Raw genomic sequence first — 27,718 nt, 5'->3', positions numbered from 1 at the left:
ATGCTTATTTGACTACGCTTGTTCGGCCTGGTATAATAACTTGGGGAAAACTCTTAAGTCTAAATTATAAATTACACAAAACAAGGTTGCGCGATTCATTTTCAATGTTCGCCAAGCACCACACTGACCTGCTCAGATTTTCACAAACTAGGAATATTTAAACTTAATGATAAAGTTGAACAACTGAGTCTAAATCATGTACATACTTTTTTTATGACAAATGTCCAGTGTATACGAAAGAAAACTTTATTAAGAAATCTGATGTTCATAGCTGCTGCACACGAAAGAGCAAATGTAATTTCTATGTTCCTGTCATAAAATCAGCGACAGCTTCAACTTTTTATTATAATGGTGTTTTAACCTGGAATGCTCTTCCAGAATCTATTCAATGTATAAATAGTCACTTCAAATTAAAAAAAGAAGTCAAAAAACATTTTCTTAACAAGTACCTTTAGGGTTTGAGCATGGTAGACGGTGTTGTTTCTTTTAAGTATTTAGATATCCCGTGTCTTTTTTAAGTAACGAGTTTATATAATCATGTGCTCGCTCAAATTGTTGAACGCATATATACATTTTGTAAATTTTTGATATGCTAACTAAAGTATAAAATAATTCAATAACCATTTTACATAATATGACTATAGCTAGCTGCTATCTAGTTTATGTGCTGTATGAAGCAGTCATGTAAAGGACCCCTTTGGAAATAAGTCGCAAGACTTTCAAGGGCTTTCCTGGCAGTACATGTCCTTATATCAGACTAAAATAAACTATTAGTAAACAGTCTAATGTAAATGTACCTATAATTGTATACCACATGAAGTAAATTTAATCTGTGATATTTTTGTGTTCAATGTATGTGATTGTCTTAAGATGAATTTGGTTTAAACTTCTCTGTGAAAATTGTAAATTTTATTAAGGTATGTAAATGTATCTCAAATTTTTACCTCATTGAATCAATTTTAATTCTGTGATGCTAAATATATGTGTTTGTTCTAATCTAATTTTGTTTTAAGCATCAGAGAAATTGTATTTAGGTAATTTTATTTACACTTAAATGTATTATGAATATTGCTGGGCCAAGTGTGAGGTTGAGCGCTCTATAACCAGGTTTAAACCCCCAATGCTTTGCATTGACCGTTCCAAGGCGGTGACCCCAGCTTTATTCATATTTTGTGTTTATGTTGGTTTGTATTGGGCTGTATTGTGCTGTTTTGTACTGTTTGGGCAATCGGTCACTTGCCTTAAATAAAGGACCAACTAATTGTTTTTAATAAAAATTCAATACTGCTCCAGCAGCTGGAGTTTCACTTCTTTATATTGTAAATGTAACACACATGTATACCTCATGATTTCAATTCTATCTGTGATATTTTTAGTGCTTAGTATATGTGTTTGTTTTAAATTTATCTTGTTCTTATGCAAAATGTGATAAATTGTTTATGTTATTATTTGACATAATGTATAATGTCTTCTTTATAATGTATATGCCGAATAAATCTATCTATCTATATCTAACCATGGCGTCTATATTCTGTCAATATTAATTATTCATATTAATAATTGTGTATTGGTGAATAACTACTGTTTTTTATTCAACAAGCATCTGATAAATATGATCAGACACTTAGTAATACTTGTTTACATTACATTGCACGGTATGCCACGACAACTATTTGTCATTTCTTGCTTTTAAAGCGAGATTATACGATTTTGTCAAATATTTATGAATTTATATAAAATGTGTAAAAAAACTTATTATGCATATATTTCAATATAAATTAAAATAAAAGTTAAGAAGATAATGTGTCGAAAAATGCGAAATAATCTAGATTTTTAATTCTGAAATCGAAAATGTCTGTACATCGAATTCGGCAGCATGTATATCATGCATGTACGATGTGAATCTAAATTTAGTTTAGCGGCGGTTTATTTTAAATTTCTGCAACGGTATATATTCATATCACACACGAACTCTAACCCCGATTCTTATAAAATACACAAGTAGATTGATCATTTTATATATAAAATATATACAATTATATACAATATATAATATACGCATGCGCAATTTGCATATCTGGGTTTACTACGTGTCGATGATGATCAATCTAATTGCTTTATTCATAGTTAACTAGTAACCGAATAAGTATACTGAAAATATGAAAACTTAACAAAATTTGTCAAGTAATGTAATATACCAGTCGTGATATTTAAATCAATATAAACTAATAATTGAAAAAATACGGTATTTTTGAACTTTTTTTTTCGTCAATCTGGTTGACTGTCCCTTTAAATATCGTTCTCCGTTATGTGCATTTTAAATTTTATAATAAAACATCAACGAAAATGCAAATGTGTTACGTCTGAGTGGGTTGCAGACTAAGTTTATAATCCTCGATTACATATCCATTCGACTTAATACTAATACACTTGATTAATATATCGAGTGTTTCATTCATAATAATGTATAAAATAACCAGTCAAATGAACGCTTGCACTTAAAATTCAATTCCCACACCCACGCATTTTTACCGAATACCGATTGCTTAACAGGAAACTCTATACGCCAACCATGCACTTAAGATCAGATTAGGTGTACAATCGTGCAATTAACGTCAGATCAGGTGTACAGGTTATATCCCACTAATTCCTATTCCCATAGGGTCAACTTTTAAAGCATTTTTCTTTCCTTTCCGACGTATCATTTTTTTCCAAACCTGGTATCATTTTAAAGATGGATCTGTCCGCTTCCAAAAATGCATAAAAATACCGTCTCGCAACTTCTAAGAAAGTAAATCGATGTCGAATGCACCCACCGTAGAAAACCGTGTTTCGGAAGCCTAATTTCGACAAAAGCCACACACAAAAGAACCCTCCCCCCCCCCCAAAAAAAAAAGTTCATCTTTTAAGTTAGCTTCCAATTCAAGGCATCAAAGTACTCCAGACACATACAGGGTTTTAGAAATAACCACAAAGGACATGTCTCACATTGTTCAATGGCTTTTATTCAAGAAGAGATAAGGTGTACAACCGTGCATAGAACGTCAGAACGTCAGATGAGGTGTTCAACCTTGCCCTTAGCGTCAGATTTGATGTACAACACAACCGTACGCTTAAAACGTCAGATTATGTGTACAACCGTGCACTTAAACAACCTTAACTATTTATGCAATGTATCAAAACAGCCAAAAGGTAAAACTAACTACTTATGCAATATTAAGTGTTTTTTATTTTTTAATTTTTTAACATAATATAGAGTTATAATGCTGAAGATACATATCAAAACATTACATTTTTGTCAATGGAGTTTAAATGGTATTCTAAAATAAACAACGTAAACATATGAAAACACTTAAATTTCAAGCCTCACATACCGATAGAGCGTGTAAAAAATGTACCCGAGAACGGGTTTAAATATACGTAGTAATTTCTGGCGACAACGCTTCTGTCGTGCATGCAACCAGGTAGAAAGGATGGGTCCTTGTCAAGGATTCGGAACTCAAGAGTGGAATCCCAAGGTTAAGCGTCCGTTATAGAGGTGTGCCGTAAGCTGCCGCGTAGGACTTCGTTATAGAAGTGTGCCGTAAGCTTTCACGTAAGACTGTTGTTGTTATTGTATGGGAAATATTCTAATAAACGACTCTGTTGAAAGGTATTTTTATTTTTATTCCGATTCAAATGTTTAAGTTATTACTAGGTAATGCTATTCTGATGTTTATTTCATTTCAAATGTGTGCTGGTGTTATTTGTTTGTTTGTTTGTTCGTTTGTTTTAAAATATTCTATGACCATTTTCAATCATAACACAAACACCCTGAGGCAAACCAGTTTCCATTTTTTCATGCAATTATTTAGGACTTTTACATTTGACGTGAACCCCCAAGAACATTTCTTGTAGACCGCAGTATTTATAAACTTATTTGTGTGTGCTCTTATCCAACGATAATTTATGCATTCATTTTTGAATGATAGGAGATAAGGTAACACAATTTTTGCATGTGTGAGCAATTTGAAACCATTGCAAAATTGAACCGCGTAAATGATGTAGTTTTCTAACAAATAAGTAACACGTTTAACGATAACCTGTATGCGAATGAAAAAAAAACACCAAAGCTAGCCACATCTAAAAATCACATATTTTTTGCAAAGTACATTGTTAAAAGCGTTCATTAATTCATCCGTGTCGACAGGAACAAGAACAATGATGGTCCTTTTCCTCTTCCAACATGTCTATCTCTTTTGAAGTAGAGAACGTTAACTGAATAGAACGCACAACTCGTATTTGAAATTACAATTTAAGCAAACGAACGTTCGAATAAGTCACCCGCTAAGTCAAGTCAATTACAGCGAAAAAAGAAAACTAGAGCGAACTAGATTGACTATGAAGAGGCTTGGGATACCGCCTATACAATTCCGTTTATATGGGTATGTCACAAAAAACCTTCCCTCATATAATTTACTTGCTATTTCATTGATACAAGATCAGCCGTAAACAATATCACTTCCGCAACAAGAAACTGACGACGTGATGGTATTGCTTAAACAAATATAACTTCTTATGAAAAAGAATCATGTCGAATCATGGCTCAGTATGTCCTGTTGCTAAATTTCATCTGAATATACCATGAAGGGTCAACTCAGGTATTACGACGAGGTCACGGGTTCGGTACAGAATTGCTCAACTGTGTGCCCTGCTCTGCCCGGTGCGTGCCAACGAAAGTGTCCAGGTAAGACTAAATCGCCTTGTGTCTTCTTGCATCGGGCTGCAAACAGACACGATTCTCAGTTTAAACATCCGTTACATTTCGACCGTGCCAAGTTATACCCGTTTTAATATTTGTTCTGTTAAATTGTGTATTAATCTGTATTTTAAAGACAGCGTGTTTCTTGTCTTGAATTAAATACATGCGGATGTTAAATATAATTACTTTTTTGGTTATTTTTCTGGGGTTCATTATTCTTGTACTGAAGTAAATTAGTATTCTTGTACTAGACACAGAAGACTTTTATCGTTGTAATAATGCACGTGATCAAAACAAACACAAGTCCCGCACGTAAGCAGATTACAGTCGAATTTTCTTTTCATTTCAATGTCCGCTCATTCCATGACACTTCCAATTTCTAGCTATTTCGCAACAATTTGACATATATTTCATAGAACAGTTCTACTTCATTTGACACCTATCATGTTTTTACATTAATTCCAGCTTATATACCCTCAGGCGACAACGCTTCAACAACACTCATCGAAACAACCTTGAACACCACTACTGCATTCGGGAGTGGACAAGAAGTACCCTCGCTTGTACAACTAACTGCTGTGCCGTACATTTTAAGTGCAATTGCAGCAATTCTACTTTTCTTCATAGCAATTTATTTTAAGGACAGAATCAAACGTTCAATTAACAGACTTGGTCAACGGTTATGTCAACAACACTTGAAGTATGGAATTCAGGAAGAGATAAAAAAACCGGAGTTGCAGGACCTTCTCGGCATTCATACACAACAAAACAGGCTGCCGTCTGAACCGACAGGATCGCCCTAGAGATAAGACATTCGATGTTTAGTAAATGTTCATTACAATCAACCATTGGCACCATCATGCATTCCGTTTTGTTACCGTAGCGACGTTTTTCGTATAATTCATCCTACCTGGTTAAACAATATGTGCTTTGTCTGTTTTCCCATTAACTTTATACAAGATGTATGCACATATAAATGATCGTATATGTATAATTTTATACAATTATGTGTGTAACGTATATCTAAACACGACACCACCTTATTTAAGATAAAATTGTTGGCGTTTTCTTTTGTTTAATATTCTTTTACTGACCATTCGCATCACTTTTGGTCAGCTTTCAATTACACGGCGTCAATATTCTGTTTAAAGATTATTGTATTGTGTATTGGTGAATTACAACTGTTTTGTCGTCAAAAAACATCTGATCAAAGTATTCAGATACTTATTAACACTTGTTAACATGGCACCCCACCGTATGCCACGACAACTCTTTGTCATTTCCTGCTAATGTTAAACAAAGAACAACTATGATACATGCGTTGACCTGTGTAGCCAATATAGGGTGATACAATTAATTTGTCAAAATGAGCATGCGAGGAAGATACTGTTCTGCATCCTCATATTCGGATGATGCATTTATTGCTGTTCTCATAGTTTTGTGCAATTATAGTTTTAATAAAAACATTAAGTGAATGGTGCATTTCAGTCAGTTCTGGTTCCTCTTGAGGTCATATTTATGTAACACTTTCTTACACCCCTTTACCTCAATTAGAGCGTGACATACTTTATGGATTGTCCCATGGAATGAACTACTCAATTGTACAGTATAAAGTCAACAGCTACTTTGTATATTATAGAGTTAAAGTGTATCTTCTGCGTAAACTGTAAACTTTATGTTGGCATGTAATAAGAAGACAGAAGAGACATCAACTTTCTATCTAGGACATGAACGTCTGCCCGCTAGCGACAAGTATACCCATCTTGGTATTGAATGCAACTCTTTTCTGACCACTAATAATGCGATTCAAGATGCATGCGTACGACTGCGAGAAACATACATGAGCTTGTGCTCAAAAGGGGTAGGGTAGCGCCTGAAAGACTGAGTCCACCAACTCTCTCAACAATATTCAAATCATCTATTATCCCTAAGGCCTTAAATGGCTGTGAGCTATGGAACAACAACTCGCAAAGTGATCTTGTTCAACTTTCTATTGCACAGAACTTTTGCCTGAAACACATGCAAGGGTATGACAGAAGCATCTCAACAGATTATTGCCTGTCAACCGTTAATACCGTTCCGATAGTGAATGAACTGGACATAAGAAAACTAACATTCTTCGGCCAAATATGCAGATTTAATCCTAAATACCTAGCGAAAGATATCTTCAACAATAGACTTATATGTCACATTGAACTAGAAGGCCAATGCCTCGGATATATCCCTGATGCATAAAGGATACTACAAAAGTACGACTTAATAAACGTCTTACGCGCAAACCGTGCACTTTACGTCAGATAAGGTGTACAACATGCACATAACAACATTAACATTAAGCAAATATTCATTCATGCTTGTTTTGTTACGGTATATGATTTGGTCAAACTGAATGTAGTTTTCCGTAGTTTAACATTTGCTGTATGCTTTATATCAAAACACCCAAAGCTAGCCGTTTTTGGTTTAACAGATACCTTATGCAATATTAGGTATTTTATATTATTATTATTTTGAATTAGATAGTCCTATTATGCTGAATATATAACATAAACACATTACTTTTTGTCAATCGAGCTATACAATGTATTCTTAAGAAAACAACGTAAACAGACGAAAACACAAATGACAATCCCCTAATATAGATAGAGCATGTAAAAAGTACCCGAGAACACGTTTAAATATACGTAAGAATTGCTGGAGATAACGCCGCTGTTATGCATGCAACAATGTAGAGAGGATTGGCCGACACTGTCATGCATGCAACAATTTACAGAGGATTGGTCCGGGTAAAGCAACCAGGTTCACAGGATTTGGAACTCACAAGTGGAATCCCAAGGTAAATCGTCCGTTGTAGAGGTGTGCCGTAGGCTGTCACGTGGGACTCCGTTACAGAGGTGTGATGTTAGCTTTCACTTTTGTTGTTATTGTATAGGAAATATTGGAATAAACGACTCAGTAGGTAGGTATTAATTTTATTACGATTCGAATGTTTAAGTTATTACTGAGTATTGATATTTTCATGTTTATTTCATTTCAAATATGTGCTTTTAAAAATATTGTATGACCATTTTCAATTGTTATACGTCGGAGAACTACGTCATGCTTCCGACGCTGTCCGAAGCCAACCTCGCGTTCGCTCGTAAATGTTCGGATATCGTCGCGGGAAATTCACATGGAATGTAATTATGGTCACTCACAGAATCAAAGCGCTGAAGGCACTGTAGGTGTTCGCTGTTGTAAAATGTCGTCCTTGATTAGCTTGTGCGCATTGCACAGGCTAATCAGTATGCACAGGCTAATCTTATTGGACATGAATTAAACCCCGTTTTCTCTGAAAGCAGCCAATATGTACAGATTTCAATGATAAACACTAGACTGGCAAATCTCGTCTTACAAGCTGTAAAACACTTAGTCATATAAACGCTCTGCAGTGTACCAGTGGTGAAGTATTAAAGGGATCTTTTCACGCTTTGGTAAATTGACAAAATTGAAAAAAGTTGTTTCAGATTCGCAAATTTTCGTTTTAGTTATGATATTTGTGAGGAAACAGTAATACTGAACATTTACCATGGTCTAATATAGCCATTATATGCATCTTTTGACGATTTTAAAACCTAAACATTATAAAGCGTTGCAACGCGAAACGATTGAATAATTTGGAGAGTTCTGTTTTTGTCGTTAAATTTTGTTAAACTACGAAGATTGCTTATATAAGGTTATAAAATACGTCAAGAATGTGTACTCGGCGGAATAGCTCAGTAGGCTAAAGCGTTTTTACTTAAGGACTCTGGCAGGACTCCAGGGGTCACTGGTTCGAAACCTGCTCCGGGCAATGTTCTTTTCCTTTTTTTTAATTTTATTCTTGATTTTTTACTGGAGCTTTTACGATCCAATGTTTACATTTATCAATATAAAGCATTTAATGAATAAGTTAAAAAAATGCCAAAATCTGTGAAAAGGCCCCTTTAACAGGCAAATGTGGTGGTTATCTTTCCTAGCAGACGCTCTATATAGCATTTGTCGTCTGCTGCAACAGGCATTGGTTGTCATTCAATACCGTAACTTAGGCTTCTAAGCACATACTGATTTGCAAAATATGGTCTGTAACATTAGTACTAATAAAAACCATGCATTTTGTATCGCGTTAAATCTATGTTACCAGACCATATCTAGCGTTGACATGTTGGCTATTGCTATAAGGAACACTTTTTGTACGTGTTAACTTCATTTTTCGAAATATTGTACGAAATGTTCGTTGATTTTGAGTGTTTAAGGGCTTTTAATGAACTACATTTTCTATTTTCGATCTGCTCTGAATTGTCAAAAATGGTAACGACTTTGCGGATATGGCAAATACAAATTATTTTGCGTCTATCATAATCATGTTATCAATTTTATAAGAATCTTCTTTTTTGAAACGTTATACTTAAAATTCGCAAATGACAATGCCACTAATATTAATTTCAGCCGCGTTATTCGAAACTAATTCATGCCTTACGCGGCCAGCGTAGCTCAAGACCAGCCTGCGCAGTCTGATCAGTAGCTATTCTGACCGCTTTAAAGTCACATGGGTTTCGTCGTCTCATTTGCATAGGATATGCGACCCATTTTCGCATGACGCGACTTGAATTAAGTTTGCTAACATTTGCATTGGTCAATGCCAAGTATAAAGAATACCGGTAAGCTGCATTTGGTTATTTCTAAGTGCCAATCGCCATGTCATATTGCATACTATCAATAACACCTAATAAAGCGTACATTGGAAAATCTTTTTACACCAGCGGTAGTTCATCGCGCGAACACTATATAATGTTGATTGTCAAGTAAAGGAATTGTAAGGCATACACACCGGAAACTTATTTATTGGTGTCATTTGCTTGAAACAACAGGTGTTTAATCAATTAATGTTTTAGAAACCACTCTAATGTGTTAACATTTTGTTTTCTGTGTGCCATTTCTAGTACATATCTCCAAATGTAGTTTCGAAAAAAAATAATCATGTTAAAAAATGAGCAAGAATGTCTCACACACTTTCAAAGAGAGTTACTCTTCTGTTGTATCTGCCACAATCCTACACGCACATTTTCGTAAATTTTTGTAATATTTAAAATGCTCACATCATGCCATTAAAGACATAAACATGCACTGCGTCATCTGTTACAAGTTCGCATTTGCATTCAAGAGCGTACATATGTATTATAGATTTTTTAGAACAAAAAATATTTCAATGGACATATTGTTCTTATTAACTACCGAGCCCAAATAAGGAGCACGAACATACATGAGTTCATTTTATTATATCAAAATTAACATACTGTTGGAAAAACCATAACGTTTCTAAAATAAACATTTTGGGATTCTACTTCTAAATGTTGTTCTATGTCTATTTTCTTAAGATCATTCTGACAATAGGATCGTCCTTGCGCAAATTCAGCATTTGGGTTGCCACCATTGCAGGGATGAATGCATAACTTTATTTATAATGATTAAAAGTTAGGGAAAATGCAATTTTAATACTGTTCAGTGTAAAAATCAACTGTAAAGGTCTTTGTATACGAACGTGAGAAGTTCCTTCGACTCTGCTTATTTACTTCTCGCACAAGTATGTCTTGTCGCGAGACAAGGTATCCAAACAAATCAGTTACGCAGTTTTTATTGAAAAAATATGAAAATCTAATTCGCGGTTATTTTTTTTTTCAGGTCCAATAGTTAACCACATGTTAAAAGGAGGTCAAATAAGTCTTCTAAACAAATGCATTGATATATGTGCCACCTTTATTTGTTTTTAATGTACCCTGTTTTCCTTTGTTTTTACTCGTAAAATACAATTTATCTCGGCGTTCCCTTGAGACATGTATCGCTAATTTTGTCTATTATCAATTAAAAGCAAACGGGGTAAGATTTATTATTATTGATTTTTTATGTATATTAGAAAATCCCAGAAATATTCCAAATATAGTACGAGTCCAGTTATTCCATGACCTATCTATAAATATATTGATATCCAAATTGAAACATTTATATTGTCACCTTTACACGCATGTTCAATTGCGCATGTGCAATATAAACACATATATGAAGACTCTAAATACACGAATTCACAAACTTTAAAAAAAAGCCTGTTTCGTGCAATACGAATTTATTGTTATATAAACAAAGTGACTATTATATGTCAGATTAGCAAGTGTAATCCGAATAGTTTAATCAGGGGAAAAACCTTCCGCTTAAATTGAATGTTCACAAAGAACATGCTTCCTTTAAACGAAAAATACAACAAAAGCGAAAAGTGTCGTCCGTGATAAGCTCGTGGAGACTGCATATGCTAATCTTGGACGACACTTTACGCCTATGCATTAAGCCCGGTTTTCCAAGAGCGAGGTTCGTATAGGCGAGGCTGATAACGCCCACGACACATGTTACTTATTCTGCATTTTGTTTCCATTTTGGTACAATTGTTAAAGTATTGCTTTAATCATTCAAAAAGACGATGCATGGTGTTGACAATAAGCAAATAACAGTTTATATCCTTATCAATGTGTCTTAAACATGCAATTTCCTTCTGAATGGCGTTGCTACGGAGTAAAGAACGTCCCAATTTAAGAATACAGTAACAGATAATTGTATATGTACATTTTATGATCTTTGAATACCAATCGCAACATATCTAAAGTTTACCTCATGCATGGATGCATGTACTCATACACAGGGTTTGACTCGTTTTCGGGCGTGACGATAGACAATCCCAGAAATCGATACCTCCCGGATTACCCGCCCTGAATACTCTCGCGCGCCTCCAAAACGGTACTGAAGAAATAAACATGGACCTATATATATGTGTGTATAGGTTATGCCCTACGCAAAACAAGGAAGCGAAACGGTTTTATCAAATATATTTGAGGATTTAAAGAGTTTCTGTTATCGATCTGACAACCACATAATAGTTCGTGTTTTTTAAAAATATAATTTACGTAATTAGTAGAAATAAGGTTCATTTGCATTCGTTTAAAGTAATAAAACACAGCATGGACATGGACATGGTGTAGGTCCCTGGCATGAATAAGGTCTTGATTGTCATTAAACATGTTATTTAAAGGTGACGCGTGATATCTTATCTTAATTTCAGTATCTACACATGTGCAGACGGGGGCAAACCCATAAACGCTTTTAATCCACACTTGGAACATCGTCTCCCATTTAGCGAATTCGTTCGCACCTTTATCGCTGATGTTTTTTTTCAAGAGATGTGTGTAGCTGTCATTAATAATCCGTAATTAAAGTAAAATAAATCACTTATTTTGTTCGCGTTTTTATTTTTTAAGCGTAAATTTAGACCGTTTTACAAAAATTTAATAAAGACATACGTTAAGGAAATCTAGAGAACACAATTGGAACTATTTAAGTTTATTTAAGGCTCATTATTTTTCATGTTGAACATTTCAATCGTGAATGAAGATGTTATTAAGAAAATTTAATAATATTTCAGGCAACATGTTAAACGTTATTTAAATAGTGATATAAGAAAGTTGTAGACAAAATCTGATATGTCCTTTTTAATAAAAAAGTATGACATATCCTGACATCTTACACAGTTTTGCAAGCGAATAACTCCGATACTTGTTCATTTAAATCACAAAATTCATTTCCAGCTAGATATTTTTGTATTAGCTTGAGAGCGATTTTTAAATAAAAGATTGCTAAAAACCACTTTAGTTTAGACTTAACTAGATACATAATTTTAATTTAAAAAAAATCTCTTCCTGAAATCTTACAGAGTTTCGATGTAATAAAGATTTACGGAACAATTTTAGAATCACAAACTCTATTTCGGCTATAGATTTGTTTATTACCTTTAAAATGACACTTACAAGGGAAATATTAATAGCGAAATGGTAACTGTTTAGACAAACAAAGATATGTATTATTCAATAAAAGAAGTCGTCTTCAGTCTTTAATCTTACAATGTTTCTTAATGAATATCTCCGGAAAGTATAGAAAGTACGACATTTAATAAGAAATAATATAGGCTTAAACAAAGGCAGATATCAATATAATTGTCTACATCGACCTTAAATCTATATAATTAATATCAAAGATCTATAAAAAAAATTGGTCTGAATGGATGTTTCCAATCTTTATATATTGATAGATCTTTGTTAATATCTCCGGCACTATTTACGCTAAAATCACAACGTTTACTTCAGACTTTAGATATTTCTATGCCTTTATAATTATGCTTGAATAATTGTATTCCATAAAGAAATAATTAAATTTTATACAAAGGCATTACTGAAAGGTATGCTTAAAAATGCCAACTCGGCCTTAAACATTACGTGTTGTTACTGAATATTGTTGCAGAGACACATATGTTATGAATCTATCGTTTATAGTTTTTATTTAAATTATATTGATTTACGATGTGATACATATCGACACTTGGTTTCATGTTTCACTTGTTTTCAATCCTAATGTGCGAAGTCATAAAGTACTGTTTATTGGAATAAAGCGGGTGTACACTATGATAACGTTGTAATCTGTCAAATTCTTCAGTACCGTTTTCAATCGCGGGTAACGTAATAGCCAATATGGCGGCGCCCATATTATATATTCTGGGATTGTCTATAGAGAATACAGAGAATACCATGGATATCAAATATGACCATCCTTACCAACAATCTAACTATAAATCTAATAAAGATTGGGTTTACATTATGTCAGCGGTTACTCATTGCTCACTGTTTCCTAGCGCTAACGACTCCCTTTATGTCCACGGACAATATACCTTAAACATAGTGATCTACTTATTTAAGGGCAAATGCACCGCGAAATAAGAAGTAAAAATGGGTTGACACATACATGAGATATGAATGGAACATCGATGGAACGTATGGACTACGCACATATGGGGACGTATTGACAGACTGACACATGAATCAACTTTTGCAAGAGTTTTAATTTAAGAAAAATACTATATAACTGTTTATTAAAAAGGAAGGGAAACTGGTAAAAGCCATGAATACAGGTGTCTGCGTATTGGTGCGCCTGGCTGTAAAAGTTGTTTTAATCCGATATCTGGCAAATAATAACATGCATTTTTTATAAACATTTTCAACGTTAAGGTAATTTTTGTTTAATTAACATAAACTTCGAAGGAATATGTGAACAAGTGTGTACATATTATGTGTACATTGTGATAGTTGTTAATAAGAATTATCTGGTTAGCACATTTGTACTTAATCCAATCAAGATATTGTGTTGGTTTATCTTATGTTTTCACACAAAAAAACGATAAACCAGGGTACTAAGGACTATATTTGTGGTGTTACATGTATTTCGTACAGTTTAGATTGATTTTTTTAAGTGTGAACTATTTTATGTTTACTTGTTATGAAAGTTTAATTTAGAAATATTTTTCCTTATTAGAACAACGTTTATGATATGTAATTTAATATCGGTATGAAGTGAATATTATGTGGTTTGCATTATTATGAATTAAATTCGACCGAGTGTGTGGAAGTATACATGAATGATGAATATAAGTTATAATTTACATGCATCATGTGCGCACTGTTTGAAACGTTATCTTATTTAATCTGTAAATTGCTGATGTGAATATATACACCAGCCAATTCCATATTTTTGTTGACATGTTTCTTTGGTATATTCCGGGTATTGCTTTAATGTTAAAAGTAGTTCCTTTATTTATTTATAATACGGATAATCAAGCCAATTATAACGCCGATTATATAAAAACTCGTAATTTAATAGATTTTCGAATGTACCATGGTTTGCTTTTTTTGTAAAAGTAAAATATAATATATCGCTTGAGTAATTAACATCTCTCCCTTACGATATTTATCGCTGTGTCTATTATCAATAACAAGTCGGGATGGTAAACCTAAGCATATACGTAACTGGTTAACCTGTTTTGATATTCGAGCGGTTAACCGGTTAACCGCCTGTCTTTGTACCACACATATAAAAAACCAACATCCGAAAAACATATGAATTTATAAACAATTTTTCATAGGCTTGTCGGTGAACTGTGATATTTCTTTGTTGTAATATTAGCTTCACGTCATTTACACATAATTATTGTTTAACATCTCGATTAATAAAAGCTAGTGCAGAATTTAAATTGTATTGTGTTTTATTAACACCCATTATCCTTTAAGAATTACATGCATTAACAGTTTGCTGATTAATAACAATTGTAAATTAGCGTAAATATATTTTGCAACAGGCAAATCGTTAAAGTTTGCAATAGTTGTTAAAACAAAAGTGAACGGGTGTAATCAGTGTCACGCTTTATTGATTTTTATCAAGAAATGGTAGTCAAAACAATGGCATACTACACGGCACGTTTAAATTGTGACATATCATATCATGCAAAAAAATATAGTAATTGACTCACTTTCTGAGCCAGTCATCTTTTCTGGAGTATTTACATAGCAGTCTGCTTTACTGGAGATGGCTCACATCGAAATTCAGCGGGGTGTTTTAATCTAATGTGATTACGGAGCTTGGATGTACCCCCCTGCAACGACCGTGTCATTAGGCATAGTATGCATGTAGCTGATTTCTTGTCAGCAGCCCGTTTGAAAAATGTCCAGGCATCCGATGATAGAGGCATGATTATAGATTGCCGCTTTACTTTTTTAATACGTGCTATCTGATCAAGCTTTACCGACTTTATACTGGATATTCTTCTTCTTCTTCTTCATTATTTTTTATCGAGTGCACCGGGATTGTCTCCCATATGGCCATCGCCCTCAGAAAGACGTGTTAGTTAATTACGGGGGATAGTGCAAGATACAGGAGACACCCCGTTCCAGAGGTGACCCTGGGTCTTTTAGTGCCCGGTGTATAGCACCTAGTGCACTGCACCTCGGTTTGAACGTCTCATGCGAAAGACGAGTTAGTAGGTTAGGTGCAGCGGGGGATCGAACCATCGATCTCTGGATTGTGAAGCCAGTGTGTTACCACTAGACCAGTGATCCGCTACACTGGATATTCACGTTGATGTTCTATTTATAAACAAAAATAGGACATATCGCAGTCAAATGTGCTAATTGACAAGCGTAATTGGTCGGTTTATAATTTAAATTTATCAATATTTGAATAATTGAAACACAATAGACTGTAAAGTGCTAAACAAACACACTGCAGAGTAGGTGCTCGTGTGCCTGCTCATGATACCACTGCACCCTGATGGTTTACAACTATAATCGCTTTCGATCCACAGGGGTGCATCACGGGGTGGTAATTGCCGATAATTTACGTTCAGATTAGCGGATTAGCCAAATACATTGATTAAAGTAAAAACCAAACTTACGATTTGAGCATTAATTTCGTTCAACAAAAAAAAGCTTTTTCTGCAAGAGTAACCGAATATTAATTTTGTAATCGGTTAACCTCCTTAAGAGACGGATAACCGGTTAACCGATTAACCGTTGCCATCCCTAATAACAAGCAAAATGGGGTAAGATTTATAATTATTGAAATATATATAGTAAACAATCCTAAATACTATTCTAAATGTAGTAAGGGTACGGTTATTCCATGACCAATCTATAAATATATTGAGATTCAAATTGAAACATGTATATTGTCACCTATACATAAATGTACAATGGAGAATATGAAATATAAACACATATGTGATTAATGTTTCGACATTTACTCACTAAAGTTTTTATTAAAGCCTTTTTCATATAATACGACTTTATCGTAAATAACCATGTAAAACTTCAACAACAACAACGATATTATGGCAGATTAGCACGTGCAGTCGTCACAGTCTAATCAGGGACGACACTTTCCGCCTAAACTGGATTTTCGCTTAGAAGAGACTGCATTAAAACGAAAAATGCGACAAAAGTGGAAAATGTCGTCCCTGTTAAGCTTGTATGGACTGCAATACTGATCTGGAATGATACTTTACGCACATGCATTAAAGTGATATTATGGGCATTTTTCACTGTTGAATTGAGCTGAAAAGAATTAACAGGTCAAAAGAATTAGTTAAAATGTGGTAACTGACCAATTATCTACAACTCATCCTGTTGTTTATAAAAAATATATTTTCAAAATGTTACATGACTCACCCAGTCCTCTAAGCCGAAATGATCCTTAAAACAAAATTGTGTCTTGGTGTCGTATGAACGCATCTGCATGAAAACTACATTTAAACTCACATCGTACATCGAATCGTTTATGTCGTCAGTTGTCAAAACGAAAGTACGGTTGTTATTCAAATGGATTATTGTTCTCTTTCCGGGATATTGTTTTAGTATGCTAATGCTGCATTAAAAATATAAGTGTATATGAAGTGAAAACACCAAATATAAACAACGGTTGCGATAGACACCTATATGATGCCCATAATATCACTTTAAACCCGGTTTTTGCAAGAGAGATACTCATATAAGCGAGGCTTTCACGACACATTGTACGTAATCTGCATTATGTTGCCATTCCAAAATGCTTACAATATTGCTTCCAGCCTTTAAACAGACTGATAATGATGCTGAATTTGGGCGATGAGCATTTTAAAAGCAATATCACCGTGAACTTAAAATGCAAATTCCTTCTGCCTCTAGACCAGACGGTAAGGATGCGCATAAGACCAATTTTCGCATGATACGGCTAATATATGTGAATCGATTGTCTTCAAAATCACGCATTATTTGCACGCCGTAGATTATTGCGCTAATAATCATGGGCAGTGATAAACACTATAATCATGGGAAAAGTTAAAGACAAGAAAGATCGAACAGTGAATGCACATTCAAACCATGATACATTCAGTTATTAGATACCCTGTGTTTAGGCCCATAAACAACGTACATATCAAGAGATATATATAAAAAAATACGTCCGTATAACAGCCAACTACACTTATTTATTTAACAATTGCAAAACGTTTACTGCATTATCACCAACACACGTGTAATGTACGTATGCAACGGCATTTACTAGCATTCGTATACACCTGGCGGCCGTTTCTGGTACAATGCGTAACTTTACGGACGAAAATGTACGTACGTATAAAGTACCGTACGCTTTTCTGATTGCAATTGGGATCCATTCTGGGTCATTGGTATGGGGTAATTGGTATGATAAGCGGGCACTTGCGTAAACCTGAATCACTTTACATGCTTTACCAACACAATGACTGAAATATTTGTGAAAAAGTTCAGTCACTCATAATATACTTAAACATAATGCCATTCACTAATGGAAACGAATGCATCAATTTAAATTCATGGAAAAGTTTTACACATCTGGCTTAATGTACATATGATCAAAACACAGGGAGAAAGCAAACCATTTTTAAATGTTCCTATTTTTATGAAGTTAAATTTTACTGGTTGAATCATGTCAGGATGACACAATTTATTCTTGCAAGTTCCTAATAATTATGCTATTAAAAAATATGTGTCCATATACTTGATATTAATAGTTTTCTATTACATTAAAAAAAATCAGTAAAAAGTGTGCTTTTCAAATGTTTTTTCATGTGTTTGGGAAAGATACATAATTATGAGAATATGTTAAATCTGTTTGTTTTTTGTTCAGTTCAAATCTTTATAGTTTTTTTTCAATTGATTTTTGAACACATACACTGATAACATACATGTCCGCAAAAAGCTTTATTTAGTGCAAAACAAACAACTTCTTTTGAATTTATATTGTCTTATAAATTATGTTTTTTTGACAAATAACTTAATGTGAATATTATGCATAACTATGGTGTTAAAAGTTAAGAAACAAAAATGGTATTATTTAAATTATTTGATTGCAATGGTAGTAAATGCTCTACACAACACAAACATTGTCGATTTTATGTTTCTTATTTATTTGTACAAATTAATGGATTTAAAACATTAAAAAAATACATTTACTTATAAAAATAAAGATAGTATACCTTATTCTAATATTTCCCAACAAAAAATGGTATAAAATAACTGAATTTAAAAAAAAGAGAAAATTCGCAGCATTGCTTTTCACAATATAAGATAAAATAAAGTGGGTTTTGCAATGTTTACAGCATCATTATAGAACTTTAAATGGTATAAATGGACATTACAGTATGTACAAAAACACAGTATAGAGTTTAAAGAAATGTGTTCAAAGATATTGGAAAAAAATATTGATTGTTGATAGTTTTCTGTCAATCTGTGTGCCCATCTATAAAGAAAAAAGTTCTAAATAACTTCTTATGACATAACAATTTTATTTGAACATATCAATCAAACTGCATTTAATGTGTCCATATGGTTTATAGGTAACTAAAAAATAATCTTAAAATTAGTAATTAAAAAAATATTTCAGACAGTAAAGATTAACAATGACCTTAGTTAAAAGTTGACACTTCTTCTTTATGGCAACTTCATTTATAATAATAAAATTACAGTTTTTGTATAAAATGACATATTTGGTACATTTCAATACATCTTTTCAGTAAATTTACTTCAACAGTGAAAACTTTTCAAACCTACTTTAAAATTAGCCATTATTAATATTCAGATAACTTAAGTTTAAGTGGTTACAATAACCATTGCGCAAAGTTAGCCAAGTGTGTGAGCCTTGACTTTTACTTCCAGTTAATAATTGCAGCGCTTAAACAACTAAAGCTTGATTGGTCATTGTTGGCCCCGTACTACTTAAAAGTACCCGGGGTACTCTTAAGTACACTTCAATGTACCCTGGGTACAGAGTTTTATTCCTGCCTAAAATCTGATGTCATCAAACACACTTCCGAATACGAAACAAAATCCTCTTTGAACAAAACCTAACTCAATATACTTTTTTTTGAGTACGAGTTTCGACAATATCATCGCGGAGGCCATTTCACATAATGTAAACAGAAACCTTATTAATTTGAAAATAGAGCCAACAACAGCAGATTTAGCCTAAGTATTTCTGGGTATGTTTAAGTATATTTTCTGTACCCAGGGTATATTGTAGCATACATAAGAGTACCCAGGGAACTTTCAAGTAGTACCAGAGCTGACAAAGACCAATCTAACTCAACTGAGCTAACATGTCGACAGGTTGTATCTCACAGTCTCTACAGTATATTTTATTTTACGCAGTTTTGACAAAATGATATATGCATGATATTATTTCCAAAGAAATGGATCTTGATGCAGAACTTCTGCTTAAACTGTTAATGTGCAAAATTCAACAATAAAGTGACAACCCTATATACATTTATAAGAAGCGCTGTTGACATATCAATTAAAATTGTATACAGTAATCTTCGTTTTTGTAAATAGTTGCATTTATATTATACTGCTGTGTCAATGAATGACAATTATACAGTAATCTGTGCTAAAATCAATTGAATAAATATTAGCACAGATTACTGTTTAATTGTCATTCATTGACACAGCAGTATAATATCAATGCAACTATTTAAAAAAACGTAGATTATACAATTCTAATACATAATTCTTACAGAAAAAGTAGACTTTTACCCATGTTTACAATGAATCAATTCTATCACTCAGCAAACGTCACATGCGTTGAGTTCAACTTGGAGTCTTGTGATGGATAAAGCCTTGTTCAAAACGAAAGTTGAATGAATTGTCAAAAGGAAAATCGAACAAATCATAACAACAATCGATTCGAACATGTTAAATTTCCTCTTTTAGCAAAACTCCAACCCAAAATCGTACACAATAGATCCTGCACACAATCAACGCAGGATTTCCGTTACAGTATCTTCCCATGCCCTACCAAGATCTTAATATAGATAAAGGTTTAAATTAACTAAAATGATGTTGCGCTCGTAGATTTCGTAGTCTACGTTTGGTTCTCCGAAATATCGGTGCATATGCCGCCATATTTACGCTAAATTACTGAGTTACGTGAGCCTTTGAGCACACGTAACTTTATGTGCAAAAATTACGGTAAACGTAACTTGACGAAGTTTATAGAAACGCTATTACTGAACGTTTTGCACTTACACATGATTTTTGAACGTACGTAGTTTTAAGAAACGGTCCCCTGATGTGTAAGGAAATTCACCCCCACCCCGAGCTGCAACTTATGTTGAAGGTAATTTCCACGTGCATTAGTTGTATTACATACTAATGTCCATCTATTCATTCGTGACTGTTTTGTTACGGAATTTGATTTGGTCAAACTGGAAGTAGTTTCCACTCGTTGATGTCAACACATGTGACAAATATACGACGTTTGAGCTTTGTTTTCGCGGGAAATCTTGAGCGAAAATTGACTTTTGTTGGTCATTGCCAAGTGTAGTTGGTCGATGCCACATGTTCTATCCATGGCGTTGAATATTGTACGTTAAGATCATTCAATTTAGATGATGCTACCAATAAAATATTACAGAATTGGGCTTTGTAGTTTTAGACAAGACGGGTTTTTAAGGCATTCCCTTTATAAGTATGTTTTAAACTGAAGTCCCCCGATACGTTACCAACTTGGACAACATGGGCATTATTTGAACATACTTTGTAGAGGACTGCTAAATGATGCTACATATCAAATATAAATTCCTTCAATTTTTCTGTTTAAGAAGGGAAATTGTTTACAAACTTCTCTTTGCAAAACGTAAAACCACCGGAAACGTGCCAGTTTTGTCCCAAAGGTGATATTTGATCAATATTTGTAAAGGACCTATGAATGATAATTCATACCAAATGCGAAAGCCCTTAGCCCAGGTGGTTAGCTTGTGGCTATGATATTAATTAGTAAACACATCAGTTTGAATGAAAAATAATCAAATTATAACGAAAAATCAACTTCTCTGACAATTTTTTTATGAAAACGACACGTAATCGGTTTTGGTTACATTTTAACATGCCTCTTAAAGTTACGGTTCTGGTTCTCTAATATGTATAAAACCATTGAGAAATACAAAAACAAATGCATTCGAATATATTCTCATTGCACGATCTTTAATTTGAATCGTGATGATACGGGGTTAATTTTCTCTTTAATGGTTTAAGGATAATTCGTGGCCAAGTGTGAGGTTAAGAGCTCCTGGAAACATGTTTGATGCACAAACGCTTTGTCAGTGCTTTTTGTTAATGTATTTCTTGTCTACTACCTCTATGTTTACCTCTTTTTTATGGATATTGGTTCTTTGCTATAAAGAAAACGACCGCATTATATCATAAGCTGATGGTTCCCTTAACGTTTTTTAATATATATATCGTTGTCGCGTAAACCATGTGTGTTTCTGTGTGATAATAAATTTAAAACAAGAGCACCGCATAGCGGGTGCAAACGCTCGGTTGTGGGTGCATGTTTGAATAAATGAAAACTTCTCAGTGAACTTGACTTTGACCTAGTGACCCAAAAATGGTTGCGGTGTGTAGAACTCATCAAGATGCAGCTACATACGAAGTTTCAAAGTTGTAGGTGGAAACACTTTGATATAAGAGCCAATGTTAAGGTTTTAGCACGACGCGGACGGCGGACGGCAGACGAGCTGGCTATGACAATACCTCGGGTTTTCTCCAAAAACAGCCGAGCTAAAAATTAATGAATGGCCTAATTCATCCATTTTTAATAAACACAAATAGTTAAGCAATCCTCGACAAAGTCGTCAATAACATTGTCGTCAGTAGAGGCAACAGCAGCTGCTTCTTCCAGCATTATCAAATGGAAGTTTATCTATACATACTTGATGTTCTCACAATACGGATTATCATCACGAACAGATCAACGAAGACGCTGTTCAACAACGAAAACTAGTTCCAACAATTTCATGTTATTTACTTATCATAATAAACATACAATCAGATACAAAAACTACGGTGGCATAGAGTTGACATTCACTTCTCTTTTTTTTTAAATTGCTCTCATCTTTTTTCTAGAAAAGAGGAGTGCAAAACTAAATAAAAGCGGCGTGCAATTAAAAAACGAGCGGTGCTTCTCTTGTTTTAAATTGCTCTCCTCTTTTTTCTATCTCGTGGCCACGAGTTAACTATGTCGTGGCCACGAGATAGAAAAAGAGGTGTGCAAAACTAAATAAAAGCGGCGTACAATTAAAAAAAAGAGCGGTGCAGAAAAAAGGCATAGTGCATTATATAAAAGAGGAGAGCATTTTCGTCATCTCGAGATCCCGACTTAGCTCAGCCAATCAAATTGTTTGTTATGTCAATTTAACGTTTATTCTGGATTACCTGCCCCTTTGTATACAAAGAGTCAGCAGGTACAGACGAAGTTATAGCGGAGGCGATGGCAATAGTAAGTTAACTAGCAAATTTTAAAAGGTGGTTCTTTGTGCAAATTATTTATCTCTTGATCAGTATTATAATTAAGTATTTCAATGGTATTACTCATTTTCACGGAACGATTGATTTTGTATGAGATTTTTCATTCTTCATAAGTTGAATAGTTTTCGGATAAATAAATGGAAAATGTAATTTCGGATAACATTAATTATATGGAGAAGTAGTACCGTCAAAATCCTTATTTTTACCAATGATATGTACATTTTTGGCTTACATAAAACAATGTATTCTGTTTAAAAATCGATAATGTATTTGTACATCCATTTAATTTGATTGTTTTATCAATGCCCATTTATAACAAACAATTATATAATAAATTTTACAAGCCACTGCTCATTCTAATAGAACTATTTACATTGTCCTATTGTACTTGCAATTTTTGCTATGATTGCTGAGAGAGCTGAGTTAAAATAATTATTATTGTAAATAATCGGTATTTTTTTTTTAAATTTTAAATTCAACTGCTAAGCAATTTACATAGTCATAGTACACAAGAGAAAGAGATTATTACACATGCAGGACTAAAACCTGTGATGACCATTATTTTAGCATGCCTACCAAGCGAGCTTAAATGCTTGTAATTTTCCTTGGTGGGATGATAATCCTGTGTAACTAAGGTCTAATTATTTAAACTTGCCCTAACACTACACTGCTTTCTTCTTTTTTCAGGTTATCAACAGCCAGTCAGTTACAGATGCATGGCAACAGAGACGTTGTTATCTACGTCTCTGATTGCGAACACAGAATTTAACAACATTGGTCATAATGTAAGCATAATTAAGCTCCAATATTAGATATAAAAGTCAACAAAACTATTTGCAGTTTGAGCAATGAGCACAGAATTAAGCATTGAGCACAAACAAGATAATAGATAATGAAGTTTTGATCTGCTGATGCAAACAAACTGACCTGAGCATAAATCACAAATTTATTTTGTGATTTAAGTTCTAATCTGTTCTCTCAGCTCAAACATGACACAAATAATCCTTTTTTTTCTGGAGCTGTTTATTACCTATTAACAAAGTTTTCCTAAAACTAGAAACAATTTTTCTAATATTTTTAGCAAAATGTTCATCTTCATTTATGTATATATATATATAGATACACACACATTATATTTGCAGCTTACATACAAGAGATCGGCAGAGCAGGAAGAAGCCATGTTGATGCCCTGTCCATTCTCTTCTTTAACAAATCAGTCATTGCATCTGCACATATGACCAGAGAAATGAAGGACTATTGTGGAAACTCACATATCTGCCGAAGAACTTTAGTTAACCAGTATTTTGGTTTTGAAACTAAGGTAGTTTAACAGTTTTCAATTTGTTGTGATTTGTGTAATAATGAACTGGGGATAGAATATGATTTTAGTAAACTGTCACCTAACTAAAAGCATACATATTATTATTACAAGCTTCCTTGATTAATTGAATTTTCACATCTTTTTAAGAAAGTCTATCCTCGAATATTTTAAATATCTTAAATATATTTGATTGGATTGATTTATTTATCATTTATGTTTGATGAAAATGTATCTTCTATGTTGAATTAATGCATATGTTAGTGTGAGTGTGTGTGTATGTTTGTGTGTTTCTGAGGATAGTGCGTATGGGTGAAAATGTGTGAGAATGGTACGGGAGTTGCGTGATTTATGTTTATAAATTAACATTTGTTTGTAACGATATACCATGTAGTATAAGTTACCTAATAAAGTTCTTTTCTGTTCTGTTCTTAATTGTTCTGCTATGCTTATTTTCAGCTAGCAGTGGCTGTTGCTCTAATAGTTCATCAATGAGTTCATTCCATTTAAATTCAGCCAGCTCACAGAAATCCTTTTGGGCTAAAACACTGTCCTTGTTGTAGCATTCTTTTGCTGCATATTCAATTTCATTTAAAAGTTATACAACGATACTTTCTCTCAATGAAGAAGACAATATATGCCCTGCAACTTCTCTTGGAGAGCTGGAGCCTGATTGAAGCACAAAAAGTAAAATAAAAAAACAATAATATAATATAATAATATAGGATAATATTGCTTGATAAATCTTATTTTTTTCTTTAAAAGAAATAACAATATAATGTTATTTTTAGCAAACATAAATAATCTATGTTTCTATATCATAGACTTTTTAAAAAGTGTTTTATACATTATTAGTAGTCATTTCAAAAAATTATTTGCTTAAATTGACTAAAAATTAGTCACATATTTTACAAAAACAAAATATCTGATTGATAGCCGTTTTTTATTTTTTATTTTATAAAATCACCCACTCCTTTACTACATTTATCATCTCCCACTGTTTCTGTTGTGTACATATGTACAGCTTATGACATATGGTAATGATTGTTTTCTAAATTCAATTTAATAAGCATGGTTCATATGACATTGTATCATACCTGAATATAAAATTGAGTGCTCTGCCAGCAAAATAAGGAAAATATACTAATGTTATTACTGTTTAAGAATCACTATGTACCTGTTCTGTTTTTTCCACCAAACATGTTGTTCATGGCAATTGCACAGTTGTTCCAGAAACTGTTTTATGACTCGCCATCGTTTCGTAATTTCTGACTGTATTCTTTCAGAAAAGATTTCTCTTCGCTGGACCATTTGTTGTGTCTGTTTTTTTCATCCTAGATCAGTGATGAAACATGAAAATTTGAGTGTTTAATGGCAAAGCTTGAAAAAGGATTGATGGGCTTGTGCCAAAATAGTTTATATGAATGAAGAGTGGTTTATTTGATCTTTGAAATAGAATTTTAATGTCCTAATGCAAAGAACTTAATATTAATGGCAAAAATATAATATACACTCAACAAGACAGTGTTCTATTAAGCAAGCCTATGTTTAACAAATATCAAATCCATAGTATATATACCAAATGTTGGTACTTAATAAGTGAAATATACCAAATGTTGGTACTTAATAAGTGATATATTGTGTTTTCAACAAATTTTACAATTGGTTGAAGAGATTTCACAATTAAAAAAATACAATTGAATTATTATAGAAAAGAAAGTAGTACTAGAAAGTGAAAAATAATCACCAGTTTAATCCTTTTATGTTCATGTTTAGGTGTTTTTCTTGTGGGAGTTGATATTGCCCTCTTGCTTCCTCGTTTATGAGGGGTACTTGAGTTTTTTGGGCACAGGCACTGTATGTGTGAACTGCCAGACTTACTCTCAATTACTTGGAACCAAGTATGATCCATCTGAAATATGATTAATGATTTGAATTATGAATTATGAATAACTTTGTCTTGAAAACCACGAACCATTTTTAATGGAGTTTAGAAAAGATATTTAGAGGCATTTTGCTAATCTGGGAAAAGCAGGTCTGAAATTCTGACTGTGGTGAACCTGGAAAAAGGCATGAATACATAAAAATGCATTACTACTGTTAATCAAAGATAACCACACCGCAATGCTTTCATATGTGTCACACTACCCAAAAATACATCACAAATACAGTATGTTACAAATTTACTCAAACATCCGAAATTACACTATCTGTGTACTTGTCCGAAATATACTCAGGTTATGGAACATTAATGCACTCTAATATGCGGAAGAACTCGAAAAAAAGGAAGAACGTTTACAGAATGAAATATATGCATTTCGATTGAAAAATGAATGATACCCCGACGAGCCACATTTGTAAATATTTGGATAACTCACCATTATCATCGCGTCGACCATGATTCCGCCAATGCCAGGCTTCTATTTGTTTATAGTGGAAGCTGGGAACCAGAATATATGCGTACAGAATATTTACACATGTTACGCACAATTTGATTGGCTGACTAACTCGTGGCCACGAGTTAGCTATGTCGGGATCTCGAGATGACGAAAATGCTCTCCTCTTTTATTTAATGCACTCTGCCTTTTTTTCTGCACCGCTCTTTTTTAATTGTACGCCGCTTTTATTTAGTTTTGCACTCCTCTATTTTCTTTCTCGTGGCCACGACATAGCTAACTCGTGGCCACGAGATAGAAAAAAGAGGAGAGCAATTTAAAACAAGAGAAGCGCCGCTCTTTTTTTAATTGCACGCCGCTTTTATTTAGTTTTGCACTCCTCTTTTCTAGAAAAAAGAGGAGAGCAATTTAAAAAAAAAAGAAGTGAATGTCACATCTATGCCACCGTAAAAACAGAACTTACAGTCGTGTAACAATATGCAACTACCGATGCTCGTTACAAATACATCAATACAACATATAAACGGTTGCAACTGTATTAAAAGTAGAACAATCATTTTCTCTTTGCATCTTAAAATACTACATTTTCATTGTAAACATTCTCCAAGTACTGTTTTGGCAAATCTCTTGACACAAATGACAAAAATAGCAAAAAAGCACAGAGTAATTTATATTGACCGTTAACACATTCTGCAAATGACGAAAATCAAAATTTTTATCTAATAAAATATAAAAGCTGAAGTAAAATACGTCTAAAATATATGGAACGTATATTGGATACAATTAAATGAATATATTTAAAACGCGCAATAGCAAAATTGTATCAATATGTTCCAAATCGTAAAATCAAAGCATGAATTTATTAAACTTAATTACATCAACGTTTACACAATACATTACTGTCAAAATGTGTAATGTCTAATTGTTTAAAGTAGTTTGTAACGTGTTCTTTAGTACCACTAATTATCGTTCGTGTAGTTCCTTGATTTGAAGTTACTATTTAGGAGTT

General features: G+C 33.4%; 3 protein-coding genes across 11 annotated transcripts in view; 2 read left to right on the top strand and 1 right to left on the bottom strand.

Annotated features, from left to right (window-relative positions):
• LOC127857571 (uncharacterized) overlaps positions 1-27,718 on the bottom strand; it is a 154,132-nt gene that overhangs the window by 37,426 nt on the left and 88,988 nt on the right. The gene's annotated exons all lie outside the window — the stretch shown is intronic.
• Positions 1-27,718, top strand: part of LOC127857573 (uncharacterized) — a 105,985-nt gene that overhangs the window by 11,541 nt on the left and 66,726 nt on the right. The window lies entirely within an intron of this gene.
• Positions 4,561-6,216, top strand: LOC127857574 (uncharacterized). 2 transcript variants are annotated; one of them, XM_052394041.1, is made up of 2 exons: positions 4,561-4,726; positions 5,222-6,216. In XM_052394041.1, the coding sequence occupies exons 1-2, from the start codon at positions 4,624-4,626 to the stop codon at positions 5,542-5,544; spliced, it is 426 nt and encodes a 141-aa protein (XP_052250001.1). In that variant the 5' UTR covers positions 4,561-4,623; the 3' UTR covers positions 5,545-6,216. The 2 variants fall into 2 exon arrangements, with proteins under 2 accessions (XP_052250001.1, XP_052250000.1); XM_052394040.1 differs by having other exon boundaries at positions 4,567-4,726; positions 5,207-6,216.

The sequence above is a fragment of the Dreissena polymorpha genome, chromosome 14 (assembly GCF_020536995.1).
Source record: "Dreissena polymorpha isolate Duluth1 chromosome 14, UMN_Dpol_1.0, whole genome shotgun sequence".
Taxonomy (NCBI): Eukaryota; Metazoa; Mollusca; class Bivalvia; order Myida; family Dreissenidae; genus Dreissena; species Dreissena polymorpha.
The sequence above is the reverse complement of the archived record's forward strand: the minus strand, read 5'-3'. Positions and strand labels throughout refer to the sequence as shown.